The 14597-nt window shown below is 40.4% G+C and overlaps 1 protein-coding gene across 11 annotated transcripts in view; it reads right to left on the reverse strand.

The window, feature by feature from the left end:
* The window catches only part of PAM (peptidylglycine alpha-amidating monooxygenase), a 174931-nt gene that overhangs the window by 12662 nt on the left and 147672 nt on the right, over positions 1-14597 (reverse strand). For all 11 annotated transcript variants that reach the window (XM_055429805.2, XM_055429804.2, XM_055429803.2 and 8 more), the window contains 3 exons: positions 11117-11232; positions 5878-5977; positions 753-806 (listed from right to left, as the gene is read on the reverse strand). In XM_055429805.2, the coding sequence (XP_055285780.2) occupies positions 753-806; positions 5878-5977; positions 11117-11232 (270 nt within the window). The remainder of the gene's footprint in view (positions 1-752; positions 807-5877; positions 5978-11116; positions 11233-14597) is intronic.

The raw sequence follows: 14597 nt of genomic DNA on the forward strand, positions 1-14597 counted from the left end.
GGTTGGGAAGATCCCCTGAAGAAGGGAAAGGCTACCCACTGGAGTATTCTTGCCTGGAGAATCCCATGGACAGAGGAGCCTGGTGGGCTACAGTCCATGGGGTCCAACAGAGTGGGACACGACTGAGCAGCTAACACTTTGGCATATGCATATATGTATGTATGCATACACGTAGCGTCCTTACAGGCTATAAGCATCTTGAAGTCAGGCGCACTTTCCGTTACCTTAAACCTGTGTATCTTACACATAGATGGCCCACAGTAAATGTTGGGGACTGAATGGTAGTAAGACTAGAGCTGAGGGAGCAGCTAATCTTTTCAGGCCCCTATATTATTAACTCACCAAAGATATTTTTCACTCTAACAATTAGAGCCCATAAAGGAAGACTTTTCCCAGTGTGCTGGATGATATTTTTCTAATTGGCTGAGGTTAAAATACTTCCAGAAGTGACCAACTGACTTTTTTCCTCTCTAAATGTCTCTGGCCCACTTGTTGTAGATTTCTTGCATCCCCAATCACTTTTCATCACTTGAAATCAGTGATTTTGAGCTCATTATTACTATTCTAGTTTGTCAGAAAAAGCAGTGGCAACATGTAGGCTTAAAGGCTCAAGCACACAGTAGAAGTTAATAGATAATTTACTGGATTGCATTATATTTTTACCTGAAAAATTTTAAGTACACTCAAGAGCCATAAATGCATTCAGCACAAACCGCCCTGGGTTTCACAGGCATAAGAGGAATCTGACCAACCTTTGATTTCCTGAACCTCAATGCCAGCCTTCTTAACTGATCGATGTTCCATTTCTGTAACATAGCACAGCAAGTAGAAAGAAAAATCAGAATTCCGCCCCATAAAAATTTGAAACCTTAATTTTGATATTCATTTTCTCAGCAGAAAAATTTCTTTAATTCATCTAATACATTTTTATAGTAGAAAAGAGTTTAATATTACAAATCACTAATTAGGTGCTAGGTCCTAGAATCCTGGATAAAATCCTCCTAGGGAAAGCTGAAATACTATCTCTAAGATCTTTGTATATAAAACGAGATTTTCCATGTGAAGTCTACAATCCTGTATTATTTCTGAAATAGCAAGGAGCTCTGTTTTCATGTGGAAATCTCAGACTGATTACTGGATCTATCATGTTTGATTATCAGTCTTCTAGTTGACAAACTGATTTGCTAGTTAAATACTACAACATAAATACACAAGACTGTTGTTCAGCCTCCCATGGCAGTGCTACTGTTCCCAAGGTACTGTTTTCCAGATTTATTATTTGGTAGCCTTCTGGACTATGCAGAAGGATTCTTTTTCAAAGCTGAATGTTGTACTGCAGGGCTTCTTTTTCAAAGCTGAATGTTGTACTGCAGCGCTTCTCAATCAGGGGATATTTCAAACCAACTTGGGAAGTCTTTCCAAGATAATCATATTATAACCCCTCTTCTTCCTGCAGATTGTGAGTGGAGTCTGGCCATGTGTGCTCTGAAAACCTTCCCCAGGTGACTCGGATATGCATCTCTGTTTAGTACCAAGCCCTGGAGTGGAACTGGAATACTGGAATAAAGAGGCTTAGACAGAAGTCTTAATGAGTTCAAGTATAATGTTCCTATGTGTAAAATGAAAATACTAGTTAGACTTCTGAAGTTTTTTTCCATCTTGAAGGGTATTTAATCATTTATTTTTATTTTGAAAAGGCTGACTTCAGTCATGCAACTGAGAATTATCCATCTTTCCTTGCTTTCTTATCTGCCCAAACCCTCTGGTTTATCTTTGTGGAGACAGGTGGTGGGACAGGCATGCTTACAGGGGAGTCTGCAGCTACTGCCAAAGGGTGTCAGTTCTCAGGCACCTCTGTGCACTCAGCCCTAACAAGGATTTCATTCAGTTCAGTTCAGTCGCTCATTCGTGTCCGACTCTGCAACCCCATGCACTGCAGCACGCCAGGTCTCCCTGTCCATCACCAACTCCTGGAGCTTGCTCAAACTCATGTCCATGGAGTCGTGGTGCCATCCAACCATCTCATCCTCCATCGTCCCCTTCTCCTCCCACCTTCAATCTTTCCCAGCATCAGGGTCTTTTCCAATGAGTCAGTTCGTTGCATCAGGTGGCCAAAGTATTGGAGTTTCAGCTTCAGCACCAGTCCTTCCAATGAATATTCAGGACTGATTTTCTTTAGGATGGACTTGTTTGATCTCCTTGCAGTCTAAGGGATTCTCAAGAGTCTTCTCAACACCACAGTTCAAAAGCATCTTCAGCTTTTGAAGGGTGCTCAGCTTTCCTTATAGTCCAACTCTCACACCCACACGACAATTGGAAAAACCACAGATTTGATTAGATGGACCTTTGTTGGCAAAGTAATGTCTCTGCTTTTTAATATGCTATCTAGGTTGGTCACAGCTTTTCTTCTAAGGAGCAAGCATCTTTTAATTTCATGGCTGCAGTCACTGTCTGCAGTGAATTTGGAGCCCAACAAAATAAAATCTGTCACTGTTTCCATTGTTTTCCCATCTAACTGCCATGAAATGATGGGACCAGATGCCATGATCTTAGTTTTCTGAATGTTGAGTTTTAAGCCAACTTCTTCACTCACCTCTTTCACTTTCATCAAGAGGCTCTTTAGTTCTTCCTAGCTTTCTGCTATAAGAGTGGTGTCATCTGCCCATCTGAGGTTATTGATATTTCACCCGGCAATCTTGATTCCAGCTTGTGCTTCATCCAGCCTGGCATTTTGCATAATGTACTCTGCATACAAGTTAAATAAGTAGGGTGACAATATACAGTGTTGATGTACTCCTTTCCCTATTTGGAACCAGTCTATTGTTCCATGTCCAGTTCTAACTGTTGCTTCTTGACCTGCATACAGAGAGTTCTCAGGAGGCAGGTGAACTGGTCTGGTACTCCCATCTCTTTAAGAATTTTCCACAGTTTGTGGTGATCCACACAGTTAAAGGCTTTGGCGTAGTCAATAAAGCAGAAGTAGATGTTTTTCTGCAACTCTCTTGCTTTTTCAATGATCCACCAGATGTTGGCAATTTGATTTCTGGTTCCTCTGCCTTTTCTAAATCCAGCTTGAACATCTGAAACTGTTCACATACTGTTGAATCCTGCCTTGGACAATTTTGCACATTACTTCACCAGTGTGTGACATGAGCTGAAACTCTAATACTTTAGCCACCTGATATAATAGTTTGAACATTCTTTGGCATTGCCTTTCTTTGGGATTGGGATGAAAACTGACCTTTTCCAGTCCTGTGGCCACTGCTGAGTTTTTCCAAATTTTCTGGCATATTGAGTGTAGCACTTTCACAGCACCATCTTTTAGGACTTGAAATAGCTCAACTGGAATTCTATCATTTCCACTAGCTTTGTTTGTAGTGATGCTTCCTAAGGCCCGCTTGACTTTGAACTCCAGGATGTCTGGCTGTAGGTGAGTGATCACACCATTGTGATTATCTGGGTCGTGAAGATCTTTTTGTACAGTTCTTCTGTGTATTCTTGCCGCCTCTTCTTAATATCTTCTGCTTCTGTTTGGTCCATACCCTTTCTGTCCTTTATTGTGCTATCTTTGGATGAAATGTTCCCTTGGTATCTCTAATTTTTTTGAAGAGATCTCTGGTCTTTCCCATTCTGTTGTTTTCGTCTATTTCTTGGCATTGATCACTGAGGAAGGCTTTCTTATCTCTCCTTGCTATTCTCTGGAACTCTAAATTCAGATGAATATATCTTTCCTTTTCTCCTTTGCTTTTTGCTTCTCTTCTATTCACAGGTATTTGTAAGGTCTCCTCAGACAACCATTTTGCCTTTTTCTATTTCTTTTTCTTGGGGATGGTCTTGATCACCGCCTTCTGTACAGTGTCACAAACCTCCATCCATAGTTCTTCAGGCACTCTATCAGATCTAATCCCTTGAATCTATTTGTCACTTCCACTGCATAATCGTAAGGGATTTGATTTAGGGCATACCTGAATGATCTAGTGCTTTTCCCTACTTTTTTCAATTTAAGTCTGAATTTGGCAATAAGGAGTTCATGATCTGAGCCACAGTCAGCTCCCAGTCTTGTTTTTGCTGACTGTATAGAGCTTCTCCATCTTTGGCTGCAAAGAATATAACCAATCTGATTTCGGTGTTGACCATCTGGTGATGTCCATGTGTAGAGTCTTCTCTTGTGTTTTTGGAAGAGGGTGTTTGCTATAACCAGTGCGTTCTCTTGGCAAAACTCTTAGCCTTTGCCCTGCTTCATTCTGTTCTCCAAGGCCAAACTTCCCTGTTACTCCAGGTATCTCTTGACTCCTTACTTTCACATTCTAGGGAATCTAGTCCCCTATAATGAAAAGGACATCTTTTTTTGGGTGTTAGTTCTAGAAGGTCTTATAGATCTTCATAGAACTGTTCAGCTTCTTCAGCATTACTGTTCAGGGCAGAGACTTGGATACCGTGATATTGAATGGTTTTCTTGGAAATGAACAGAAATCATTCTGTCATTTTTGAGACTGCATGCAAGTACTGCATTTCAGACTCTTTTGTTGACTATGAGGGCTACTCCATTTCTTCTAAGGAATTCTTGCCCACGACCTGTATACTATACAATTAAAGTTTTTGGACTCATTATTTTACTTTTCTTTGTTATATCTTGTATTTTTTCCTTGTTATAATTTGCAGTTTTCCTTATTATAAGTAGTATTTCTTACCTTCATCAAGTCCACCAGTCTTTACTGTTTCTGTTTAAAGAAACCTGTTTTAACTCCCAATACCTCAAATTTATTATCCTCAATTCTTCTCCTTAACCCCATCTTCTGTTCCTGTTTGTACCCTAATGTATTTTAAAAGCATCTCCGGACATTGAGTTTTGTGGCCTCTTAAACACTTGGTCGGAGAAGGCAATGGCAAGCCACTCCAGTACTCTTGCCTAGAAAATCCCATGGATGGAGCAGCCTGGTAGGCTGCAGTCCATGAGGTCGCTAAGTCGGACATGACTGACCGACTTCACTTTTCACTTCCCACTTTCACACGTTGGAGAAGGAAATGGCAACCCACTCCAGTGTTCTTGCCTGGAGAATCCCAGGGACAAGGGAGCCTGGTGGGCTTCTGTCTATGGGGTCACACAGAGTCGGACACGACTGAAGTGACTTAGCAGCAGCAGCAGCAGCAGCAAACACTTGGTATTGTTCAAGTTAGAAAGCTTAGGTTTTTTTAGTAGAATATCAGAGGCTAGTTTAGACTACCCTTGAAGAATTAGAAACAGTGTCCAACGTGCAATTGGAAATCCCCAAACTAGCTGGTCCTGGTCCTGATAGAGACACTCTTCTGTCCCCAGACATGATTTGTGAGTTCATGAAAAGAGTTCAGTATTCTGAACAAGCTGAAGTCTGAAGGGAAAATGCAGAGTGCCTCCTGTTTGGGATGAAACATGTCTGACTCAGACACTGGTCTTCGGAGATGCTGAAGAGCCGCGTGGGAAGTGAGGCCTCCCTCAGCCTCTCTGCTTTGCCAGAGCCAGCTCCTCCCTCTAGAGCTAAGTGGGAGTAAATGTGGGCTTTCAACGTAACAGACATTACTTCAGGCATCAAGAATTTCCTGTGGAATATCTGTGGAAACAAGGGGATAACTTCCAGCAGGAAAAAAAGAAAACAGTTGCTTTCCACTTTAAAGACATTTAGTCCCTGAGATACTACCAAAGAGGTCTTTTAACAACTGCCAATCGTACCTTGGGGTTGCAAAGAGTCAGACACGACTGAACTGAAGTGAACTGGATCATACCTTGACTCCCTGCGCTGCTAACCATAAAAAGAGAAGGACATACACATTTCTTGTCACGTGTTTTTACGCAATAAACCCGAGTGAAAAGCGTGGACAGTCACGCCGTGAAAGCCGTACTTTCGGTCGAGGTGAACTTCCACACGGTGTTGCTGTGCGCGTCGCCGACGTACACGGTGCCGTCCTCGGACGCAGCGACGTCGTGGGGCATGTCGAAGCGCTGCCAGAACAAGAAGCACACGGTCAGGCAGAGCCCGCGCCCGGATCCTCGCGGAGAGGCGGAACCGTACGCATGTGACTCAAAGCAAAGGAACTGCGACGCAAGCAGCTCAAGACCAAAAACCCGAGTCATCCATTCACGCCCTGGACACCGCCTCCGCCGGACCTCATTCTATGAGGTGGGAAACGCCCTGGCGGCCTCAGCACTGACTTCAAGTCTTATAAAAATCGAACATTTACAAGCGGATTACTTTTTGATGGTGTTGTTTAGTTGGTGTTATGCCATTTATCTAATTGTTTATATTTAATTATTTATATTTATTTTTGCCTTCGGGCTTTGTTCATAGCTCAGTTAGTAAAGAATCTACCTGCAATGCAGGAGACCTGGTTCTGGAAGATTAGCTGGAGAAGCGAAAGGCTACCCACTACAGTATTCTTGGTTTTCCCTAATGGCTCAGCTGGTAAAGGATCCGCCTGCAATGAGGGAGATCTGGGTTCGATCCCTGGGTCAGGAAGATCACCTGGCGAAGGGAAAGGCTACCCACTCCAGTATTCTGGCCTGGAGAATTCCATGGACTATGCAGTCCATGGGGTCGCAAAGTTGTACACAACTGAGCGACTTTCACTTTTCCCTTTTGCCCTCATATTTTTTCTAACTTTGACCACTGTCAAATTTGCTGGCTTAATTTAAACAACTAAAAGGACCAGGCATTAGTTTTTTGTTTTTTTAAATTCCCATCAAGCTATCATACGCTTCCTTAAAAAGTATTTATGTATTACTGATAAGAGGAATCATTTTAAAGATTCAGGGCATTCCGATTTTTTTCTGAAATGCATATTAAGAGCTCTGCAGTAATATGGCGTTCTCCTACTCTTAAGCCCAGTGTTGACAATATTTTCAATCAGCAAAGGAAACAAATGGAGTGTTCCCTCCAGTATTTGCTGGCTTTTGTGCCTACTGCAGCTACACTGGTGTTTTACGATGTCTTTCTGCACCGTACATTTTCATTTCAACATCATGCCATTTCACTCAAGAGGACACAGCAGAAAGGGCAGCTCTCTTATGTGACTTTCTCAGGGTCACCAGGCTAGTTCTTGTAAGAGCAGGCTGAAAATGCTGGGCAGCTGACATTTTCATCTGTCTACTGAAGCTTTCAAAGGTGCCACGTGTCCACCAGTTGGCAGGAGGTAGATGGTATTTTCACCTTTGAGGCCAGGAGGCCTGCCTAGAATGAGTACACCATTCTAAAAAATATGATCAGTGAGTATGAACAGGAACATTATCCTGACTGTGGGCTTATCAGCCAGCCTCTGTCCACTTTGGTTTGCTGAGTGTAAAGGGTGCTAAGGAGGCAAGCTTCTGTTCTTCACTCACCGAGAGAGGGCCAGAATACATGCTTTAGTGAAACTACTGTCTTTTAAAATCAGCAACAATTGGTCACATTGAAAAGAAAAAAATGAGACAGCCTTGCCAAGGAGGCGCATTCCTTCAGACTGTCAAATGAGCTCGACAGAAGAGCAAGAGAAGGACAGAGAGCCAGGAATCCAAATGCTGCCTTGTTGCAATCTCCTCAGTCAGGAAATGTTCATCTTCATTTGGGGTTCACCTGATTGGTGGCAAAAAGGCTTGAAAATTACAGGAAGTTCCTCTTCTCTACAAAAACACGTTTTAAAAAACGGGTTTGCAAACAAGGAGATCAAACCAGTCCATCCTAAAGGAAATCAACCCTGAATATTCATTGGAAGGACTGATGATGAAGCTCCAGTACTTTGGCCACCTGATGGGAAGAACTGACTCACTGGAAAAGACTCTGATGCTGGAAAGATTGAAGGTGGGAGGAGAAGGGGATGACAGAGGATGAGATGGCTGGATGGCATCACCGATGGACATGAGTTTGAGCAAGCTCCAGGAGATAGTGAAAAACAGGGAAGCCTGGTGCACTGCAGTCCATAGGGTCACAAAGAGTTGGACGTGACTTAGTGACTGAACAACAACAACAATATGGTTGTAAAGTACTTCACATTTTCTGATGGGAAAAATATAATAGGTGGAGGAACAAAGGTTGGGGGGTAATGTTTGAACTATTCATGGGAAGGGCCATCAGTTCAAGGCTATGACAACAATGAACCTCTATCTGTGGTTCTCACACTGATCCAGGGTGATAAGAGTTCAGTGGAAATATTTTGGGGCCACAGGAGGGGTTCAGGGGAAGCTTAGTGAATGGGGTTTTGAGACCTCTATTCCTACTGCAGTCACAGGCACTCAACTGTAATCTTTTGAATGCACTATTTTACTGCTCTGTGTCATTTGAAACAACATTATGTTGTCAGATTTAGGGCTAAGTTTTACGACTTCAGAGTCGAAAAGATTTAAAGATCTTCTACTCTACTCTTTGACATCTTCTCTTGAAGTACTTCTCCCTAACAAAATAAAATTATAGAGGAAAGAATGCTAGCATCCTCCTGGGCATCTGGTGACACAGCCCAGAGCAATCTGCCCTCGACAGCTTGTATTTTGTTTTAAAAATTCATAAGGAATTTGTGTTCTCCATAGCCTAACTACATGTGCTTTAAACAAGATAACTTGAAACTTACTTAATATTAAGTACAATCGTTCTCTAAGAAATTGGTCCATGTTATGATTTAATATGTCCCCTGGCCTCAATATTAAACACATTTTAAAGTATAAAACATCTGTGTTTAAGAGCCAGGTGTGCTACTTCCTGTGTGGCTTTGGATAGGTAATTTTCCTTGTGTGAACCTCAGGCTTAAATACTGTCAAATACTGTGATTTTAATCTCCATAGTTAGGGTTGGAGAAATAACATGAATCTGGGGTTACTATTCGCTTATTTCTATCTTTTTTTTGGGTATTGTGCAGTGGGGATTATTTCCTTCCTTTTCCACATGAGCAGCCTTGCAAATAAAGAAGACAAAAAAAAAAAAACTCCAGCCTGAAGGGTGTGTGTGAAAGCAGATGGTAGGACCACAGTCTTTGCTGTGATTATGGGAGGAAGACTGTGGAGAGCAACAATATATCTTTTGCCCTCAGAACTTTTTGATACCATTTGATAGAATCATCTTCTCTACTATCTTACCATCTCAGTTCGGCTGCACAGGGATAAAGATGGAGATTGTATGTTCCAACATAAACATTCCTAAAGAATGTCACGGAGGAGGGAGATCTGAACTACATAAAGGCACAAGCAGTGGCTAAGAACAAACAGCGGCACAGACACAGTATGTAAAACTTGACTTCTGACTTGCAGGAAAAATCACTTCTTACATGAGAGTAAGTCATAATATCATACCATATTATTCTCCTCACCCAAACTTAGTCTTTGTGATGATAATCTAATTAAATGAAAAATCTGAGAGAGTCATAGATGGGTTTCAGCTTCCTGAGTCAACACAGAATACATTTCTATGTTTCGGTGTAATATCAAGTCTTGTTTATTGAAAGGAAAAGCAAATTTCACCTTGGAGTCAGAGTCTCTTTTCAAGTTTGCTGTACTGATCCAGAAATTTTGACTTACTCATCGTGGGATGCCTGATGAATACTGATGTTCAGGCACAAGGCTTCCTGAAACCTTCATTCAGGGATGCTTGTATTTTTATGACAGCAAAGCTTATTTAGACTCTGGCCTCTAGCTTAGCACTTAGTGTTGCTCTCCAGATGCATATTTGAATTAAAAGTTAATATCCCAGTTGACACAGTATTTTATCATTTAAAGAACAATCAAGCAAACTCTGTTTGAAAACAAAGTGAAGCTCTGACAGGAAGTGAAGTATCTCTCACTTTCTTTATCAACAGATATGAAGAAGCTCAAAGTGGCAAAGCAATGAAGACCAGATAATCAATAAAGATCTGAAACACTACTGAAATAAAACATCTATTATCAATCTAATGAATTTGTTTCTGAAGGGCTATTATGATTGGGCATTTGATTGTTTATTGCTTTTTAGGGGAAATACTTCCATGAAAAATCTTGCTTGTTATATCAATTTATCAAAAGAAACTAAAAAAAAAAAAAAGAGAAAGAAATTTGTACTGGAATCTTTACTTCAGATCTAGTTTGTTTCAACATGGATCCCATAAGTTTTGCTAAAACTCCATTTGAAGGAAAGGCTGTACCCTGTCCTGTTCACTGTCATAGCTTAGTATCTAGTATAATGCCTGACACAGATAGGTGCTTAATAAATACCTTTAGAATGAAGCTTAGTAAATCCCAGACAGGCAGTCAGTGTTCTAACACTGGCACTGTAAAGTTTTGTTTTTTTTTTTTTTTTGAGCTAGCAAATTTCGTGTCTTAGAGAATACTGTAAGAATTTGAATGTGGAGATGTTTATCCAGTGGCTTATGATAAGTTGCATTTTGACCCACTGAAGTTGATAAATCTTTACAAATTTTGAAAAATAGCTCTTATTTGTAGCATTTTAGCTAAAATTGATGTACCACAAGGACATTCAGGTGGTTCATGTGAATATTCTGATCATTCTGACAGTCATTCTGCAAAGAAAGTTAACTGAGGAGACAGAGGCCTCTGGGCACACCACACCATGGTCACCACGTTTATATAAAGCACTATTAGAATAAACCATGGTATACCACTGTGAGGCCGAAACTAGACTTGAGTCTTTTACTGAAACCAAGTCTCTAGAACTTGATTCCAAGAGTGCTATTCCAAGTCTTGTTGCTCAGTGTAGTAACATTAAAATAACATTTAAAAAAGCAAGCAAGATTTCTACTGAATCTAAGAAAACTATAAAATTACAGTTTAACATATTGTGGTATCTTGTCTACTTGGAAGAAACCAGGAATATCTAAAATGTAAAATATCTTATATTTTCGATATTCTAACTGCAGTGAATTTAAGCCTTCTATCATGTACAAAAATCTACTAAGAACCTTAGAACTGCATATAGTGTTAACTTGCATCTGAAGAAATTCATCTAGGAATAGACAAGGGCAATGTTTCTAAATAAAACACAGTATACAGCATTCCCATCAACCTAGCTAAAAAACTATCACGTCGCCTTTAAATTTTTAAAAAAATGACTGAAGTATAAATTGAGTTCCAACATTCACATTTTAGTTTTATCCTCAAGAAAACCAACACATAGTTAATGCATGTGAATACCTTGCGCACTGGCTTGAAGACATCTATAATTTCCCCGCTGGAAAAGTTCATCACAAAGCCTTGCACAGGTTCTTGGTCCTCAAAGTAAGGCTTTCCATTCACCGCAAAGAGCAAACCTGTGACAACATATCCAGTTAACCTTCCTTTAAAATATGGGTAAGATTGGCTTTAAATATACGTGTGCACATCACACAAACAAGAAACATAGGGTCAACCCTACATTTGGCAACAAAAGTGGAAGACAAAATACTTAGTAGATGTCTCTGAGTAATAAGATCAGGAGCAGACAGGTTAGGAGGCTAACCTTGTAATAGGAAAACCAAGAACTGCAAGGCCTGACCCACTGAGGAAGCCAGTAGAAATCAGTAATCCATAGTTATGAAATCAGAAATCCATAGTTATAGAGGAGATGACACAGGTTCAGTTCAGTTCAGTCGCTCAGTCGTGTCCGACTCTCCGCGACCCCATGAAACACAGCACGCCAGGCCTCCCTGTCCATCACCAACTCCCGGAGTTCACTCAAACTCATGTCCATCGAGTCGGTGATGCCATCCAGCCATCTCATTCTCTGTCGTCCCCGTCTCCTCCCACACCCAATCCCTCCCAGCATCAGAGTCTTTTCCAGTGAGTCAACTCGTCGCATGAGGTGGCCAAAGTATTGCAGTTTCAGCTTTAGCATCAGTCCTTCCAATGAACACCCAGGGTTGATCTCCTTTACAATGGACTGGTTGGATCTCCTTGCAGTCCAAGGGACTCTCAAGAGTCTTCTCCAGCACCACAGTTCAAAAGCATCAATTCTTCGGCGATCAGCTTTCTTCACAGTCCAACTCTCACATCCATACATGACCACGGGAAAAACCATAGCCTTGACTAGACGGACCTTGGTTGGCAAAGTAATGTCTCTGCTTTTTAATATGCTATCTAGGCTGGTCATAACTTTCCTTCCAGGGAGTAAGCGTCTTTTAATTTCCTGGCTGCAATCAGTGTCTGCAGTGATTTTGGAGCCCAAAAAACTAAAGTTTGACACTGTTTCCACTGTTTCCCCATCTATTTCCCATGAAGTGATGGGACCAGATGCCATGATCTTTGTTTTCTGAATGTTGAGCTTCAAGCCAACCTTTTCACTCTCCTGTTTCACTTTCATCAAGAGGCCTTTGAGTTCCTCTTCACTTTCTGCCATAAGGCTGGTGTCATCTGCATATCTGAGGTTATTGATATTTCTCCTGGCAATCTTGATTCCAGCTTGTGCTTCTTCCAGCCCAGCGTTCCTCATTAGAGGAATATATATGTAGATATATTAAATAGGTATGGGAAGAGTCAGGTTATTGAAAATACCCAGTCATTTTAGGGTATCAGATCATTTTAAAAAATATGTAATATCTACTATAGCTATAAGTAGAATCAGAGAAAAATAGGCAAAGAAAGTGAAGTAATAGTATAAATAGAAGAATGATCTGATTTTAAACAACTACCTGCGAGATGCATATTTCAGATTACCAGATATTTTTTCCTAATTAAAAAAATTAGACCAATTTTTATACTAATTCAGTGAATACTCTTTGCAGTAAGTCATATTTCTTAGTTTAGTAGTGTTTATCCAAAAAACTGGAAACTGTGATGCTTTGATTAGCACTGCAGATGACTGAATATTATATTTTAAATAATTAAAACAATAAAATATACAGAATACTAAACCAGTATTGAAGGTTTTTTCATCTTTCTTTAAGGATTTCAGGATAGGGTTCTTTAGCACATCATACTAAACAATACCAACACTGTCAACATCCGTTACTACTGTGTAACACTATAATACACTTTGTCTTTTGCTGAGATCCTCTTTTTAACCAGATTTCGTCTCATCTTTTCTCCTGGTGTTTTTCTTCTCATATTTGATTTATTTTTATCCACTATGAACTTGATCACCCTCTTTCTTAAGTAAATTTGTTGTTGTTCAGTCTCTCAGTCATGTTCAACTCAGTGACCCCATGGACTGGAGTACTCCAGGCGTCCCTGTCCTTCACCATCTCCCGGAGCTTGCTCAAACTCATGTCCATTGAGTCAGTGATGCCATCCAACCATCTCATCCTCTGTCATCCCCTTCTCTTCCTGCCTTCAATCTCTCCCAGCATCAGGGTCTTTTCCAGTGAGTCAGCTCTTTGCATCACGTGGCAGAAGTATTGGAGCTTCAGCCTTAGCATCAGTCCCTCCAATGGATACTCAGGATTGATTTTCTTCAGGATTGACTGGTTGGATCTCCTTGCAGTCCAAGGGACTTGCAAGAGTCTTCTCCAGCACCACGGTTCAAAAGCATCAATTCTTCAGTGCTCAGCCTTCTATGGTCCAACTCTCACATCCATACATGACTAACGGAAAGACCATAGCTTTGACTATATGGTCCTTTGTCGGTTAAGTCAATGGTCTCGCCAAACTTATTCTTTAAATAGGAGGTTAAAACCAACATGAGAATTTATCTTTCATTAACATTAATGAGTCTTTTATTAGTTTTTAATTACTTATTCCTTAGGGAAGCCAACTCATTCCTATTCAGTCATTCGAGTCCCTTTATTCCTTGTCTTAAATAAATTGGAGGCTGCCTGAGAAGGTATTAGCCATGTGTGTGTTAGTTGTTCAGTTGTGTCCAACTCTTTGAGACCCCATGAGCAGTAGCCGGCCAGACTCCTCTCTCCGTGGGATTCTCCAGGCGAGAATGCTGGAGTGGGTTGCCATTCCCTTCTCCAGGAATCTTCCCGACCCAGGGACTGAACCCCATTCTCCTGCGCTGCAGGCAGATTCTTTACCACCTGAGCCACCAGGGAAGCCCTGATAGCAGCCATATGCAACTTTAATGGCATGAGAAAGATAAATATTATTGTGATAACTATGTGGTAATGCATCTTTAATATATGGATAGATGGATTTATTAAGTGTATTGCAAAAATCATATGTAAATTCTAGAGGTATATTTTCAATTGTTCAGTATTCATGATATAAAGAAAAGGTAAGCTATTTTAAAATATGAATTAAATAAACCCTATTTTGTCAGTCTGAATTATTTTCCTGGTTTTCTTTAAGTCAAGAAAAACTGTTTTGAAAATGAGAAAAAACCACAGATCACTGATGATTTCTCCTGACATTTACACATAAGCCCCGACTCACTTCACCTATTTATCTTTAAAACATTGGCCGTCACTCTTTAAAAAAATGAGAAGCAGAAGTATTTTGAATACTGACTTTATCAACATACACCATTTGTTGATGATGCATGAAGGCAAAATATTAATCATTTAATAACTAGAGCAAATGATCAAAATTAACAAAAAATAAAAATTAATATATGGGAATACTTTTTTAATCCACCACAAACAGCTGCTAAATCTTTTGAGTTCATTATTTCCATATAAAGAACAGTGGCACTTGAGTTTAAAATGATTTACCATAAGAGCATATGAAGATCATACAGATACTTTTCAAGGATGGAGAA

This window comes from Moschus berezovskii, chromosome 8 (assembly GCF_049115385.1).
Source record: "Moschus berezovskii isolate FMDL1 chromosome 8, NW_MosBer_1.0, whole genome shotgun sequence".
Taxonomy (NCBI): domain Eukaryota; kingdom Metazoa; phylum Chordata; class Mammalia; order Artiodactyla; family Moschidae; genus Moschus; species Moschus berezovskii.